The sequence below is a fragment of the Syngnathus acus genome, chromosome 19, assembly GCF_901709675.1.
Source record: "Syngnathus acus chromosome 19, fSynAcu1.2, whole genome shotgun sequence".
Lineage (NCBI taxonomy): Eukaryota > Metazoa > Chordata > Actinopteri > Syngnathiformes > Syngnathidae > Syngnathus > Syngnathus acus.
In genome coordinates, this window is record NC_051103.1 from 3,708,300 (window position 1) to 3,725,609 (window position 17,310).

Consider the following 17,310-nt stretch of genomic DNA (forward strand, 5'->3'; position numbering starts at 1 on the left):
TTCCCCCGTCTCTAAACCCCATCCAGCCCATACATTATTGGTTCTGATGGGCCCAAACACATTTTATTCCACCCTCAGCCTCAGTCGTAATTTGATTGCTCACAGTCCAAGCGGCAGTCGCTGTGGATGGGTTCCCACGGCAGATCAATGGTGGAGTGGAATCCTCTTACACGGACGCCGACGGTCTAATGGCCTCCCCTGACACTCCAATCTCCCCCCCACATTCCTGCACGGGCAGACCTTTTTCAAAGAGTCAGACTAATGCTATCGCACTCGCCAGTCGAGCGAACCCTACGCGGGAGGTAATGAGACGGACTCCTCGCTAACAAGCATCGCGCCGACTTATACAGACACACCTCAGCACGTTCATCGCAGCTCCTTCACAATTGCTTCTATATGAATAGACGCTACTTTGAATTAAATAGCATTATCGTCGCTGCTACTAGCTTGATATGCTATTACGATGCGGTTGCGGCGGCACCACCTTCGCTGATGGATGCAGCCAGTTGACCGCTCATTACCAGCAATTATGTGCAATCTGTAACCTGGTCGGAAATACGGGGGGGGGGGGGCGGTAATATCTTCCTCATAATGAGGCACGGCACAGAAATGGCCTCCTACGTCGTCTCATCATTTACGGCTGTAACGGTCAGCCAGAAGGATCTTTGCCTCGCTCTGCAAACTTCCCTCCTGCTGTGCAGAGCCAGTCTGACTGATGATCCAAAGACCACCCTGATTGCGTTATATAAAATATTATTTGCAAAAAAAAAAAATAGACTCTCCATCTATTATCAAATTTCACAGCCTTCTTGTCATTTCTTTGTAGGTATTGTGGCTTCTCAGTTTTGATGATAAGGACACTCTGGCAAACGCGGTGGACAAGTACTGCATCGGAGTCCCGCCCATCCAGTGGTTGGCATGGATACCGCAGCTGCTGACCTGCTTGGTTGGATCTGAAGGCAAACCGTTGCTCAATCTAATAAGCCAGGTGTTTATATTCTCTTTCAAAGTCGTTGATTGATAATAACAGGAATGAATGATGTTCAGCGGTCGCGACAACATTTTGTCCAAATGTGGGCCGATGCCACTGATGAACTATTTTGGTGTTCTTGCTTCATTCCATTCATCCAGTCCAGCACATCTGGCTCATGCATTTCAGTTTTCATCGGCGACTTGCTAATAGCGATGAATTAACCGCATTCAAGCTCAAGCGATCTCTTTCTAGACTGCATTCTATTTAGCAAATTAAGCATTTAGCCCCCCCCCCCCCCCACTCCTCCACTTTGACACCCCATTTATTGGCTCCCACTCGACCCCAGCGAATTGGATTTTAAATTATTTGCACATGAAATGATTACAAAATTGTACGCATCCACATTGCAGGAGCAGAGTAATTAATGCAAGGACTAATTTGCGTATGGTTAATGGAGTTTTTTTTTTTTTTATTCTGCGCGAGGACAATCTTCAAAGAGTAGACGGCAGGGATATTGTTTCAAAAAAAAGATGAGGGTTTGTTACTTTTGAACCGACTTCATGCCAGTGACATAATTCCCCTATAGATCCATTTTGTAATGATCGATTCGTAAAAGGTGAGCATGGTTCACTTCAGAGTGAATCTTGTTTTAATGCATGGCGGGGGCTTTACAGCGGTCATTTTCCCTGAATTATTTAGAATTTTTTTCTTAGCGGCGGGATGTTTGAAAAACGTATGTTGAAAAATTGATGAAGGTGAGGCAGAACGCGCCTGGGGCTAGGTGGCGAGATGAATCAGAAGTTAAGAGCGAATTTCGGCAGCCCCGCTCGTACACCCTCCCAACCTTTTTTCTTGTTAAGCCTTCTGCCCTTCTGCCACGTAGAAGAAGTCTTAACTTCCCATTTGCGTGCTGATCTGTCGTTCCGTCCTTTGCCCGTCTGTCTGGCTTTCTCTCTTTCATCTTTAATGCTGCTTTTAGATGCCACCTCCATTTTCCTCTTCCTCTGTCTGCTTCGTCGCCTCCTTGCTATTTCCGTCCTTGTTCTCTTTTCGATTATACGTTTTTTTTATTTCTGCCGACACCAAAACAATCTTTTATAGCCTTTAAAAAAAACATTTTAATCAATTATTTTGACAAACTACAAATAATCGGTAAAAATCGATGAATCGCTCAGCGGTTCAGGATTTCGCTTTACCCAATGTTGTCAGTGATTTTTTTTTTTTGGTCAAGGGAAAAGGTCAATTTCATCATCACTCGCATTCAGTTTTGCATTCCAACTCCCTTGACACACCGCTTCAAAGACTCTCTCTGTTACAGCAGGGGCAGGCTGGCTTTATCAGTGTGATCTCGCTCCTGGCACACACACACACACACACTCCCCCCACCTCTGTCTGCCTCCCTTTGGGTGTGTGTGTGTGTGTGGGGGGGGGGGGGGGGGGTCCTTGAAATGTAATATGTGACCCTCCCTTTTTATCCGGCAGGTGGGACGAGTCTACCCTCAGGCTGTCTACTTCCCCATCCGCACCCTTTACCTGACGCTCAAGATCGAGCAAAGGGAGCGCTACAAAAGTGGTAAGAACACAACGTGGTGGAAATGAGATGATTGTCTTCATTTGATTTGATATGTTGTAATAAAAATAGTTGCATCCTTAGACGCTTCAGGGCAACAGCAGCCTGCTTCGGTGGGGTCCCAGTCTCACTCGGGGGCCTCGGACCCTGGACCCATTAGGGCCACGGCCCCAATGTGGCGCTGCAGCCGAATCATGCACATGCAGCGTGAGCTCCACCCCACCCTCCTGTCCTCCCTGGAGGGAATCGTGGACCAGATGGTGTGGTTCAGGGAGAACTGGCATGAAGAGGTGAGAACAAAAATATTTGTTTATACTGTATTTTTTTTGGGGGGGTGTGAACACGGGTTCCTTTGGTCTATGCAGGTTTTGAGGCAGCTCCAACAAGGCCTGGCCAAGTGCTACTCGGTGGCCTTCGAGAAGAGCGGCGCCGTGTCCGATGCCAAGATCACACCGCACACGCTCAACTTTGTCAAGAAACTAGTCAGCACCTTTGGCGTGGGCTTGGAGAACGTTTCCAACGTGTCCACCATGTTCTCCAGCGCCGCCTCGGAGTCGCTGGCCCGCCGCGCCCAAGCTACGGCCCAGGACCCGGTTTTCCAGAAGATGAAGGGCCAGTTCACGACAGGTCGGTTACATACCGTTGTTTGTCTCGCGCGGCGGCGGCGACCGAACGAGCAACGCAAACGCCGCCGCTAAATCTCGCCAGCTGTGCTCACGCAGCCAGACATCATCCCGCCTCGCCGCCAGCCGGCCCGTCCACCACAGCTACCCAGCTGTCCCCACGGCCGAGCCCGAGCCTTCGCCAAAGCGGAACAAAAAGGGTTTACAGAACGGCTGAGCCGCCAAGCTCCCCGCGCCGTGCTAGTGGCTCACTTGCTTTTCACCGGGTTTGTGGGCCGGAAAATATGGGTTTATGTGAGCATATATAACATCTGGCAGCAGGGAGGCATTCAAATCCAATTACGGCAAACGTTATTTGCATGAGTTGCTGTTTTAGTCAGGGATCTGAACGGCAGACTTTTGTCACAGCCGCTTTTCTGGGATGGGGGGGAATTGCGTAATATTTCGGTTTATTCCAATTCTGTGTGTTCTGCCGTGCAAATGTCTTTTCGGGTAGGATAAGCGTTACGCCGCATATTGGTTTTGCACCTGCTACTGACAGCACACTAATGTGTCTGGCTTCTATGACGATTTCATTTCCCTCCGGGGTACCAATTGTCGGCTTTACTAACTTTTTACATGTTTGGTGCCACACCGACCCCCCCCCCCCCTCGGAGTGAACATGCATATGATGGATGTTGGCGTCAGATGGGCAGATGGAACCAGAATTGGCTTAAGAACACGGGTCATAGAGCAAGCTGTCCAACTTTCTCGCCCTTGCCACTTTCGCAGCCTCCCGGGGAGTCTGCTGCTGCTGCTTGTTAGAGGAGTCAACTTAAGTGCTCGCTCTGTATCCGGCCTGAGATTGAATATTTACTGCGTTGCTTTGGAGCTGCTATTTGAGAGCAATAAATTGTAGCAATTTCTCTGCACCGTCGCAATTTTACCGCTCAGGGGAATTGCCGGCAACAAAATGGGCCAATGCTAAAAGAACATTTTCATCTCCAATTTTATAAAGGCTCATTTAAAAAGTATTAGGTGTTCTCACTTTGACAGAGAATGAACTGATTTTGAAATGGCACGGCTTTGCGGTTGTCATGGATTTGTTCGAACCGGCAAAGCCTCAAATAGGGAAGCTATACGTAGCGCGCATCTTCACCTCCCATCCAGAAGGGCTTTGCAAGTCTTTGCTTCGCCTCCTTCTTCATTGTCGCTGATTATAGCTCATCAAAACATGCTGCATGCAGTTTAATACTTTAACACTCTTATTTTTTTTTTGTAGCTCTGATTTAATGATGTCTCAACCTCCTGAAGGGGATTTTAAGTCAATGAAATACTTGTGCTGCCTGCCAGGCTTACTGTAATGTTTCCTTAATTATTATTATAAATTAATATAAATTATTATTAATTATAAATAAAATTCTAGATTATTTTTATTATTTATTTGATTTATTTTTATTAATGTGGAAGAGGGCTTATGTTTTTAGTAACTGCTCGGGGGGTACGCAGCTCCGGGGAAGGTTAACGGTCACACATGCACAAGCACACGTGGGAGCTGCCCACTCGTGTTCCAGCCGTGTACTTTTGGCAGCTGAGATCAGCTCCAATGGAGCAGTCCGGAAGGTTTGCATTTCTCAAGGTCACCGAGGCCTCGTGCTCACAGTTTGGTGTTAGGAAGCCTCTGGGTAAACACATCAGTTGTTGTTTGTTGTCTCACTTGAGGGTTTTTGTTTGTCTTCCGCTCCCACCAGACTTTGACTTTAGCGTGCCAGGCTCCATGAAACTCCACAATCTGATCTCCAAGCTCAAGAAATGGATCAAGATCCTGGAGGCTAAGACCAAGCAGCTGCCCAAGTTCTTCCTCATTGAGGAGAAATGCCGCTTCCTCAGCAATTTCTCCGCTCAGACTGCAGAGGTGGAGATCCCCGGGGAGTTCCTCATGCCCAAACCGACGCACTACTACATCAAAATTGCCAGGTGACTAGCACTGGAAAATTCCACTCCACATTTGATTTTCCAGATACCGTAATTTTCGGACTATAAGTCGCGGTTTTTTTCATAGTTTGGGTGGGGGGGGGCGACTTATACTCAGGAGCGACTTATATACATATATATGTTTTTTTTCCACTTTTTTGGGCATTTTATGGCTGGTGCGACTTATACTCCGGTGCGACTTATAGTCCGAAAATTACGGTATATAGAAATATGGGATTTGCTCACGGTTCCTCTCCTCAGGTTCATGCCGAGAGTGGAGATTGTCCAGAAGCACAATACGGCAGCACGGCGCCTTTACATTCGCGGGCACAACGGCAAGATCTACCCTTACCTGGTGATGAACGACGCCTGCCTGACCGAATCCCGACGCGAGGAGAGGGTTCTGCAGCTCCTTCGACTCCTCAACCCTTGTCTGGAGAAGAGAAAGGAGACCACCAAAAGGCACCTCTTCTTTACTGGTAGGACCACGGAAAAAAGGGTCGCAAAGTTCGGATCATGAATTAGCTTTGTGCTAATAAGCAATGACAAATGCCATAGACATGCTAAGAAAAATAAGCTTTGCTATCGTGGTCATTGTAAGTCAACACTTTTGGATATCGGGAACACTGCACTCCACTCTTTTCTTTTTCTGGCCGTCTGCCTCAAGCACAGCACACACAATTTCATTTCCGTCTCAAGCCCGCTCTGTCCTCCCACACCGTCCGCCCCCCTGTGGTTCGCCTCCGCTCAGATGTTTGCCTACTCTCCATTTATGCTCTTGATTGGTTTATTTAAGGGGCAAGTAAGGATACGGAATTCAGCCGTGGGTTCCAAGCCAATTCCTTCAATCAGGCACGGCCAGTGTTGTAAATGTTTAGGTTTGTTTTGACTGCGCGGTTAAACCCGCAGCCTTCTCGATTTAGACTGACGTGATGCCTCCTTCCTCTGCCCCTCATCTCTCTCTTTTTTTTTTTTCTAGTGCCGAGAGTGGTGGCGGTGTCCCCTCAGATGCGGCTCGTGGAGGACAACCCTTCGTCTCTGTCACTGGTAGAAATCTACAAGCAGCGTTGTGCCAAGAAGGGGATCGAACACGACAACCCTATTTCCAGATATTACGATCGCTTGGCCACCGTGCAAGCCAGAGGGACGCAGGCCAGCCATCAGGTATGGAAGGAGAATCACGCTAGGTCTCCTCTCGACTGTGCGTAACCTTTGTTGACCCACCAGGTCCTACGAGACATCCTGAAGGAGGTCCAGGGCAACATGGTGCCACGCAGCATGCTCAAGGAGTGGGCCCTCCACACTTTCCCCAACGCCACCGACTACTGGACCTTCCGCAAAATGTTCACCATCCAGTTGGCTCTCATCGGCCTGGCTGAGTTCATGCTCCACTTGAATCGGCTCAACCCGGAGATGCTGCAGATAGCTCAGGTATTATGACCAAATGAAGCTTCCCCCCCTTTCAGGGATTTGCGTCAGTTCTCAGTAATATTCACAAATGAATCAGTGAAATTGATGAGTCACCCACTCCAACTTGTTTCAAGGGCATGCAGGCTCCATGCACCTTAATTTAATAGACAGCCGCACGTTTGTGTAGATGCGCCGAGATGACCATTAGCCTCCTCTGTATCCGTCTTCATGACTCATCCGTCTCCCCCCTGCGACATTCACATTAACGTCGATCAGTCAACAGCCGCTATAAATGCGGCGGATGTTTTGACAGAACGTTCAACGCAGTCCCTCCGCGCGCCAACGCTCGGAAGATGTTTCAATTTGAAGAGGCTGCGTTTGTGTGTGTGTGTGTGTGTGTGTGTGTGTGAGAGCGCATCTGCTTCTCAGTCCTCACTCAAGGTCCTCAGCTAGCTTTTTCCCCCTAAGTCATTATTAAAGATGATTGTGTCAGTCAGCCGCCCCGCCCCTCTCATCCTAATCGCCCTTTGCTGACAGGCGTTCCTTCGGGCAGCTAAGCGCCGGTATTAAGCCCCTACTCTGCCTGTTCCATTCGGCAGATCCCATTAGACACACGGGGGGATTACGGTGCGGAGTGTGCGCCAAGCTGGAGTTTGCAAGGACAGGACATCAGCGCCATATATTTATGCCCCGCCCTTGTGGAGTTCATGAATGCATGAATGCCATCGCTTTTGTCAGCGAGACTTAATTGACATATTGCAGGGATCCAGACTGTTTTTTTTGTTTTTTTTAGGTCAAGGAACTATGAGCACTTTTCAGGCCTGTATCGCATTTCCCAGTAGGCCCTTCAAATGAAACCAATGCTGATTTAGTCTTCTGATCACTGTCTGCAGTCTGACCAGAGCACGCTGCAGGGGGGGGTTGCGGCTTTCTCTGCCCACCGCCCCGAGGCTCGCCCCGGGGGCCCGGCTGAGCAGACGGCACGAGCTGTAGGGAATTGCTTGGCCGTAAAGCTGTCAGAGCTGCTCGCCCCTTCATATAAGGGAGCTTCTGAGCGGAATGGCGGCTTCTCGCTCATGAATGATGCAAACTCGGCCTGTATGTATCGAAGTCCGAGCGGGAAGGCAGTGAGAGCGAAAATGAGGATTATAGATGTTCAACTGCTGATAGTTTGACGTGTGACTGTGTCTGAGAGGACTGATCAATAACAGCTCGCAGCCTGTTTTTGTCAGCCACCCTTCCCTAAAGTGTTCTATCAGCTCAAGGTTGACGCGCAACTCACTCAATATCGACCCCGGGTTGCGCAACACGGCTGACGCCTCGCTCTCGCTCGCAGGACACCGGCAAGCTCAACGTCTCGTACTTCCGCTTCGACATCAACGACGCCACGGGTGACCTGGACGCCAACCGACCGGTTCCTTTCCGCCTGACGCCGAACATCTCCGAGTTCCTGACCACCATCGGCGTTTCTGGGCCGCTCACCGCCTCTATGATCGCTGTGGCGCGGTGCTTCGCGCAACCCAACTTTAAGGTCGGTGCCCCTCTATTTTTTTTGGTTTGCTATTTTATGCCTTTTATAGTCCACCCAAATGCTTCTCCAGCACCTTTAGAGTCTTGACAAAATGTTTGTTTTAAACAACGTCAGCGCAATGAATAAGCAGCAGGCTGCGTTTTACTTCACGTAACCCAGCGGGGCGGTAACGACGGCCATGTGGTGGTTTTGCCGAAGCTTACGGAGGGAAGCGGAGAGCTTCACATGCTAACACACAGGAACACAAGCACGCAGACTCGTCAAGGCTCCCGCCGTCTCCGGGGATGTGGCAGTCATCACAACCGGCCAGATAAACAAGCTTAGCAACCAAGCGGAAGCATAAGCGAACAGTGTGTGTATTGTGTACCTAGTTAGGTGATGATTATTGCTGTTGTGGTCCCGCGGTGGTTGAACTGGTTGTGTATTTTAAGTCTTGGTCACCATAATGAGCTGCTAACGGCGCACGCAGCTCTCCCCACCCTAAATTGGAGTCTGCTTTATGTGTTTGTTTGACATTGGCTTTAGACAAACAGTCTTTTTTTAAAATGTTGTTTTCATCTTAAAACACACAGCCAAGGGAAACGTTTCAATCCAGATTGGCACATTGTGCCCACGTAAACAGCATTCTCAGACACATAATGACGACTTTAAGATAAACCCACACGGTTATCGAATTAACTCGGAATCCGGCTGTAATGTGAGCAGCTCGCAGCCACACTTATGGTAACGCCTCAAAACATTCATACTGTAGTCTAATTTTGAGAGACTTAAAAGACACTGAAAATGTGCCACGGTCAGCTAGAGGTCATTGGTTCTCTAAACAGGATCAAGATCCAAATCAAACAAGTCAAACCACTAAAGAATGGTTGGAAATATTCTGTCGGCCTTTACAAGTAAACAATTGTTTGTTTTTTTCTCAAAGCTGACGTCTTTGCTTTCTGCCAGGTGGATGGTATCCTGAAAGCTGTCCTGCGCGATGAAATCATCGCTTGGCACAAGAAAACCCAGGAGGACACGTCCATGCCACTGTCGCCGGCTGGCCAGCCAGAGAACATGGACTCCCAGCAGCTGGTGTCGCTGGTCCAGAAAGCCGTCACTGCCATCATGACCCGCCTGCACAACCTGGCGCAGTTCGAGGGAGGCGAGAGTAAAGTCAACACTTTAGTGGCTGCCGCAAACAGCCTGGACAATTTATGTCGCATGGACCCTGCGTGGCATCCTTGGCTCTAAAACAAACAAAAAAAAAAAAGACGACGTGCCAGTCTTTTACTTAGGTTGAAAAAAGGTTTGGGTATTTATTCGATATCCATCTTGAATAAATGCAAAAGTGACTTTTTATTATCATGCTGAATGGGCCACTTTGTATGATCCTTTGTGTATTTATTTTTGTATCGGAATCATTTTGTTACAGATTTTCAACTATAACATGGTTTTAAGGAAAAACAGTTATAAACAATTACAAATTTCATTTACTGTCAAGCTTTTATTTTTGTTACAGAAGCCCATCGCGCCGCTCTTGTAGGTAAGCATTTTGTTGGAATAAAATGCTATTTTTTAATTCTACTCTCTCCTTTTCCATTTTGTTCCATCTCCAACACCCGACTGTACCCGTTCTGATCATAAAAAAAAAACTTTGATGCAATTAGTTCTCTTCCTAGTTTCTTGAAGTTGGGTTATAAAAGAGCAATAATAACTGGTAATCGCCATCTGTGCCTCAATCCTCCCGTCATAATCGCCCTGAAGGACACACTCCTGGATGTTATTGTGATCATAACTCACACTGTGAAATGACTGCACACAAAACCGGTCCCCAACATTTCCGAAGTTGATTGCCGTCATCCCGCAGCCCGTCGACGACGGTTATGGAGAGGCGTTTCGGAGCAGCGGTGTTGCACTCATCGCTACAATAACCTTGGGGGTCATTGCCTCCCCCTGCTTAGAAAGCCCTGTCGAAGTGCGTTGAGGCTTTTTTCCCTCCTCCCCTGCTGCCTGATGAATGTTCGCCTTTAGATCTCTCAGCAGGCCGCCCTCACTTGACTTACACGGACTGTCAGATGGCCCGCCTGCGCCCATAAACACAACTTAGGTCTCCAGCACACACACTTGCATCCTTTTGCTTGAACATATTTACATCAGCGAACATTACTTTTCTCTGATCCACAAGCTATTAAGGTCTCAGTTCCACTTGGGAGCAATTTCTAACATTGTAGCCATTTTTTAGACTTGACAGATTCAATTATAAGGTGAAAAGCCTGTTGTTATTATAGACAAATTAAAAAAAGTCACTGAAGTAGGTCAGAAGTGGGATAAGTCAAAAATAACTAATAAAAAATTTCAATAAAAAGCAGGTAGTGCATGAAAAGGAGGGACATATGGGGCGCGTTTGGGAATATTGTTCCGAACGAGCCGTTGATTCAATCTTATCGTTCGTAAAGATTCAAGATTAAAGAATTTAAAAAAAGAAAACAGCGTTGCTCAAATTTACCGTTCCGGTATTAAGAGTGCACCAAAAACGGAGTGCGGGTGCACTTATTTGCGCCGCACAGTGCGCAAGTGCTGGACGCGTGCGGGAATTGATCCAAGCGGAGCAACGGAGTTAACTTTCGAACGCGCCCTTGAAACACCTGTGCGACCAGGGTGAGCAGCGTGGCTAATTGGGTGGCTAGCTTTAGCCGACGGGCAAAATGTAAAAATAAGTAAAAAATAAAGTTAAAAAAAAAATGGTGCTAACAGTACTTATACTTCACACTTTTAATAAATCTCTCCTCCTTCAATCAAGCCCTGAATAAAAACGTTTCACCATTCTTCAACCGTAAGTACCATAGGAATCGTTTTCTATTAGTGAGTGGGATTATTACCAAATTGTTCCGTGTCATTTCTTTGTACCTTTTTTTTCATGTGTTTTCGAGATTTCAAATCTGTTATTGCAGAATATAGCCAAGGCTTGTATGTTTTTCCCTTCTTTCTTTCAGCCACACTAATTGCACCCAGCAATTTTTCATCTATGACAAAGGTTGTAAGTATGAAAAGAAATACATGCAAAATGTGCTATTTCATTTTTAAGAATAAATTTCACCATTCATGTAATATCAAGCCTACAACCATGGTTTGAAAAATAAAAAACTTTTTGTAAATATTTCTTTTTGCTTTTTCCTTCCATTACAAAGGGCTAGCTCTCATGAATAAAAATTGCCTTTCAAGGACGACACAAAATGGCTGAACATCAAACCAACAGTAAGTGCAAGAACACATTTTGTGCCTTTTTTTTTTCCTCCCACAAAAATCAACTCACAAAGAATTTTAACGTTTGTCCTGCATGTCATTCCAAATCTGTAAAAAAAAAAAAAAAAGGGCTACTTGAGCTATATAATGTTTTTATTCCAATAATTCAATCATCTGACTCTTCAGTCGTCACAGCCGGCATCCGACGATTTATTGTTTTAGGCCTTGTTGCGCAGTGGGAGGCGTGCACAATTCTGTTTGGTGTCCTCGTGTAAACAAACCGTATTAATCAAATGACAACGATGTGTTTATCTGCATTCCAGGAAGAGGGCTCGTCTCATATCTAAAAGCGGAAGATTGGTTTTGTCGCTTGCCAATGGAGTCCCATTAGGATTTCTAATGACATTTTCACTTGGAGTGCAGCGCGTTGGCTTTGTGTCTCAAATCTGCTATTCCAATTTTTAATTGCCCAAGTGGGATGCAGCAATCAAAGTCACTTTATGTCTCAGTAGCAGCCCCGCTGGAAAAAAAAAAGTGCAATTTGTTCTCGAGGCTTTTAAATGGATCGAGAAAGTTATGGAAATTTGTATTCACGTAGCAGCCGAACATTTCATACTCCTCTACTCAACTATTTAACGACAATAAACTAGCTACTTAGAATAGATGGAGTAATTATTTCCACATTTTCTTCATTTAAATGAATCAAACAGAAGTCCCTTTCCAATTAAAGTGACACTTTTCTACTTCTGTGAAGCAGGATGCTGGTTTTTTTTTTCCTCTGTGCTGCTTATATGTACTTATTCATTTAGTTATTTATTTTCCGAATATATTTTTAAAAGCAAGCCCTGTAGTGAGCCAGGATGCTAATTAAAACCTGTTTTCAGTCATTTGATTCATTAAGAGCATTTTATTTGCTTGCCCGGTGATCTTGCTAATCAGTCCCGCTTATGTCGCAAATTGTTGACGGTATTTTTTTGTTCCTGAACTTTTTCCTTAAGTATTTTAAAGCAATTTGTTAACTTCCTCCCATCTCCCATAGCGACATTGAGTTCTCTCGACTGCTGCCAGTTGGCATCGTCAGCTGTGCTAAAGTATGGCGGAGAACGGCTCGATTAATTATGGAGGCCACGTTGTGCTGACACGGCGCTAAAGTAAGTGTGCGTAAACTGTCACTTATGTGTTTCCTCATTGTTTAGACAGGAAGCATATGCTCGGTGCAAGCGGCCATTAAATTTCAACGCGTCCGTGATGATCACGATGGTCTTAAAATAGCAAGACAGGTGAAACGGGGATGGTCGTTTTTGTTTTTGCTTCCCGTGACTATAATTCTCTGCCAATCCTCCCCATTTCTTTCACTTTTGCTTTCAATGTTGCCTTCTCCAGTTAAATGCGGTCCAAAATGATGTGCATCGATAATTGCCTGATGTCAACATTCACCAATTGATGTGGTGCGGCTGGGAAAGTGCCATCTGCTCATTGACAGATTTGAATGAATAGGGTATTGTTTCAGAAGGATGTGCTGATACTGTTCAAATGAGTCATTTCTTAGTTGTTAGCCATTTGAAAAAAAGCTTTACACAACACTGTTGGAATGTTGTTGTTTTTTTAGATCGCTAAGAAAAACGATCTGCAAGAGCCACACAATCAAGATTTTATTTCAGAGTTGCTAATAATTCAATTTTATTTTACGGCACAAACAAGCATGGAATATTTGTATTATATAGTTTTTCATTTAATTTTTTTTAAACAAGTTCACTCAATCAACACTGAGATGTAACAGTAAGAAAACCCCAACATTAAATTAATGTTAATGTTTTATCTTTTTCTTTTTAAACATTTCAATAGTGCCGGCAAAATGTCTATGCAGTACTTTTAGAGTCACAAGATGGATTTCCATAAATTCTGATTTGATTTCAGAACAGCAAAGTATGTACTGACTAATATACTATTACGTGTTGATTTTTTGTTTTTTTTTTGTTTTTTTTGGGTGGGGGCCATCTGTGAGCATTCTGAAGTCTCAGCAAAGAAGTCCCAAAATGCTGACCTGCATGTTGGTTCTGTTTATCAGGCACTTCATATGTAGCAGGGTCACAATGGCGTGTTCACAGCTGTGCAACCGAGCGATCTTAATGCCTCCCCGTCGCTTATGTCCTGATCGGACCGCACACGCGTCGAAAGCTGCCGAGCCTGGTTGACAACAATAACCCGCCGCTCGACCCCCGGAGCTCCTTGCCCTCCTCAATGAGCATCCTCGGCACGACCTCTCTCCCCCTCTCCCTCCCCGCTCGCCTGCATCCAAGAACGTGATTTAATTAGTTTGGTAATATCGGGATTGGCACGTTCAGCCCAGCTTCACTCCAAAGTGAAATTGGACAAGGGCATTGGAGGCTCGCTGTGTAAAAGTGCCTCACCTTGACAGCTGCTTGAGCGGATTGTGGAGAGAATGAAGGATGTATCACAGAGGGAGGGGGCGAGTCAGTCAGACGCCGACACGCTCGTCTTTTTCTCACCTCGCTTGGGAGTTGGCGGCGAGACGTGCGGCTTTCAAGGCCCAAGCTCAATTTAAAGTGGAGACAAAGCACCAGGTGCAACTAGGGGACCCATCTGCTCCACAACAACATGCTGGAACTTGTCCAGTATGTCCAATTAGTTTCCAAGGAGACTTTTTTTTTTTTCCATACAGCTCGTCTTTGTCAGGAGATTGATCTAATTGCAATTACATTTTTGACAGCACAGATCTTCAATGGAATCGAATCACACGAGAGATTTTTTTATTTTCATGTTCACCTGAAACATAAAGCACCACTTCAGCAAAGAGGTGTCGCACTCCCTTGGCTCGATCCCCGAGTCTCAACAGTGCGAGAAAGAAATAAAAAGGAATAGTAGTCCAAATGCTTTAAGCAAAAACCTTAGTAATGATACAATTTGAAATGTATTTATCATGAAAGGTAACCTAACAGGTTGTGAAGATTAATTGCAAACTCAACTTGAAAGTTAAATACAACTGAATTCTTCTTGGGCAGCAATTCTGTTTTGTACCACTAGAGGCAGCACATGTTTTCCCCTACAGCCGTATTAGTTAAGACTGTAAAGTCCAATTTTATCTCTGCTAAACAGTAAACTCTGATAGTGCAAACATGCTGATGCAGCAAAGCAAGATGTTAATCGTGTGTTTTTTTTTCCCCTGTATCCTCTCCAAAACTTCAGTGTCGACAGGTGGCTATCAATTGTGATGGCACCACTCTGCCAAGGCTTCTCTTGTTTCTGATAAGTCCCGCTGGCTTGATGGACAGTGATGAAGCGAGATGGAGGAAAAAAAAAAAAGCAAGTCCTTGACTGTTACGCTGACTCTGCTCCACTTGTCGTCTCTGATCAACCCCTGAGAAAGAATCACAGGTAATTGCATTCAATAAAATTGCATCCCAATCGATCATCTATTTATTTTTTGCGTCTTGACTGAGGTGCACGCGCTTGTCAAGCGGTTCCATCCTTGGATTGCGGTCTGTGGAACCGCAGAGAGTAGAGTGAATGTGAGGCGGGCTTCATTTCCACCTCCAGTGGAGGGAGACCACCTATTTAGTGGGGAGGCCACTTGGATGATAGCGGATCACACCCCATCAGCCGCGAAGGGGTGGGGGGGTGGGGGGTTGTCTCGCATCTAACTGATGCCTTTGAGAGGCTGCATCTCGCCAGCTTACAGCTTCAATTTCCATATCATTAGGCTTGTCTGCGAATCTCGTCGCCACTCTCCATTAATCCACGCCGTTGCGTGCAAAAACCGGTTGTCGTCAAAGCGCTGTATAAGTGCTCATCCAAGCGTGGTTCAATGTTGTTGTTTTTTTGCCCCCCCCGCCCGTCGCCGCGTTCAGTTCTTTGCATCCACCGGACAAACAGGAGAAAATGTGATGTGCCTTTTTTTTTTTTGTCTGGGGGGGTCTCAGCTCAATTCTGCGTCTCCTCACCTCATTACCCGTACCTGGATGGGACTGCAGGGGGATCCTAATTTAAGTCGCTTGTTAACAACGCCCTAATGCGTCCTGACAGCAACAAGAAGAAGGGATGAAGGAGAGCTTGAAAGGATGAGTGCAGGGGCTCCAAGGCATGAAAATTGTCTTAAACGAGACCATTGTCTGCTTCCATTTGAGATGACTTTATCATAAATCATCCAAGCCTCCATTTGTGCACACGCCATTAGCCTCCTTTGCTAATGTTAATAAACTAATGGGCACAAAGATTGTTTTGCGATGCGCCACGTGAAACAAATAAAACGTCAAATAGATTTTTGTTTTGGTTCAATGTGCCCGAGGGTCAATTGTGTGCTGTGCGGCAATTGCAAGCAAGTCAACACATGGGCCTGCTGCTTAATGACAACGGGAAATGAAGAATTTTTATTCTTGTAACTTTGGGGTGTTTGAGATGGTAAATTTGCACCTCCCAATGTGCAAGATTTGACAAAATCAACTAACAACTAGAGACCTTTTTTTTTGCTATTAATTACATTCAGCAGGAATGACCTTTTTTGAAATATATTAAAAATGGCTCCTTGTGGCTGTGTAAAGCACATCAATATATGTGCTAATGTCTTCAGCCAAATTCAAACTGATTTATTTTGGACTGAGAGTAGATACCATCTTACCTTCCAGAATGAGATATGTTTTTGTTTTTTTTTGCCAAGTCTATATCCAAAGGGAAATTGCAACTTTATTTTGTGGCATTATTGTAGGAAAACGCTCAGCATTGGCTCAACAGAAGTCTGTGGATGGCATGGAATTGCAGTAGCTTCAAAGGAGGAGGAGAAAGTTCTTTTTAAAAGCTTTATCTGACTTGCAGAGCTGAAGTGAAAGCTTCAGCACCAGCCCACACGATTTTGGGCAAAGCAGATTATGAATATGCAATATTTGTTCTTGTCCTTGCTGCAGCCTCCTGTGATGGTAATGCAACCCCACTGTTTATGCTAAGTTATTCTCCTCCTGATTGGAAAAGTAGTTGTGGGGAGCCTGGAGCACGTAGATATGACTTTTAATTTGCTTTGCCCATGCATTCGCCGCTATAAACAAGGAAGATGGCGGCGTGATCTCAGACATGCAGAGATGAATTTCCTGCTTGCTTTTTTTGTGGGCGTGGCACCTTGTAACATGCAGGTAATGAGATTCTTAAGTGGGGATGAAATTTGAAATATATATTTGCTAGCTAACAGAACATGAGAATGTCTTGGAGGTAGACTGCAACCAATTGTAGATTTTGTTCAAACCTGGAAAAACGTTTGTTACTATATGTTGAGGGTGAGACCCAAAATATTAGAAACACGGGTCAGAATGCAAGTACAGCAAAAAAAAAATAATTATCAGTCAAAAGTGAGCATTATTACCATCAAACAAACAAAAGCGTTGTGCTGGATATCGCAATCCTGAAAACAATTAAAATGGATTTGCCAATAAAAGCAATAGACACCTTTCGCAAAGAAAATTGCTTGTTAATAAGCTGCACCACAAAGTAGAAAAAGGATGAGGAAAAGTTTAGAGATCAATTTGGCAATTGGATTTTTGGACTTCATTATATGAAGTCTTTTTTTTTATTTTTTTTTATAGCTGTGCAAAAAAGTCTCCCGAATTTTCAGACTCCAAAACAGCTTTTATTGCTTTCCAATGCAATTTAACTTTAGGTCAACCCCACCAGCACCTCCCGACCTTTAGCTTCTCTAGTAGTGACGGTATCTTAGTCGGAGGACTTGTAAGGTTGGCCGAAGAATTAAACGGCTGTTCCCGTGAAGCAGGTCAATGTCAAAGGATCCCCGCAAACGTTCTCCTTATCTGCTTTTTATCTGCCGCCGCGTAACGGGCCGCTCCTCAAATGAATCAAAGTTTAAGCGTTTTTTGCGGCAGCAAATAACCTCATTACATTTTGTGGGAGGATTGAGAGATGACTCCCGTCGACTCCTCCCTCGTTAATAATTAAAAACAGCGACGCTCTTGTCACTTTCCATAAATCACATTTGAACACTTAAGGCTTTGTGTGTCGCCGTGTCACG

The 17,310-nt window shown here is 45.3% G+C and overlaps 1 protein-coding gene and 1 long non-coding RNA gene across 2 annotated transcripts in view; both read left to right on the top strand.

Moving 5' to 3' along the window:
• LOC119138047 (transformation/transcription domain-associated protein) overlaps positions 1-9,290 on the top strand; it is a 40,024-nt gene extending 30,734 nt beyond the window's left edge. The window contains 10 exon segments of the mRNA XM_037277746.1: positions 827-988; positions 2,456-2,546; positions 2,628-2,833; positions 2,909-3,170; positions 4,897-5,122; positions 5,381-5,598; positions 6,099-6,283; positions 6,347-6,550; positions 7,866-8,060; positions 9,006-9,290. Of these exon segments, the coding sequence (XP_037133641.1) occupies positions 827-988; positions 2,456-2,546; positions 2,628-2,833; positions 2,909-3,170; positions 4,897-5,122; positions 5,381-5,598; positions 6,099-6,283; positions 6,347-6,550; positions 7,866-8,060; positions 9,006-9,290 (2,034 nt within the window).
• A 1,411-nt stretch (positions 9,291-10,701) lies between these two features.
• LOC119138200 lies at positions 10,702-12,427 on the top strand. Its single transcript, XR_005101095.1, has 4 exons — positions 10,702-10,872; positions 11,033-11,076; positions 11,228-11,294; positions 12,322-12,427. It is a non-coding gene; the product is annotated as an uncharacterized LOC119138200 (long non-coding RNA).
• Positions 12,428-17,310: the final 4,883 nt, after the last annotated feature.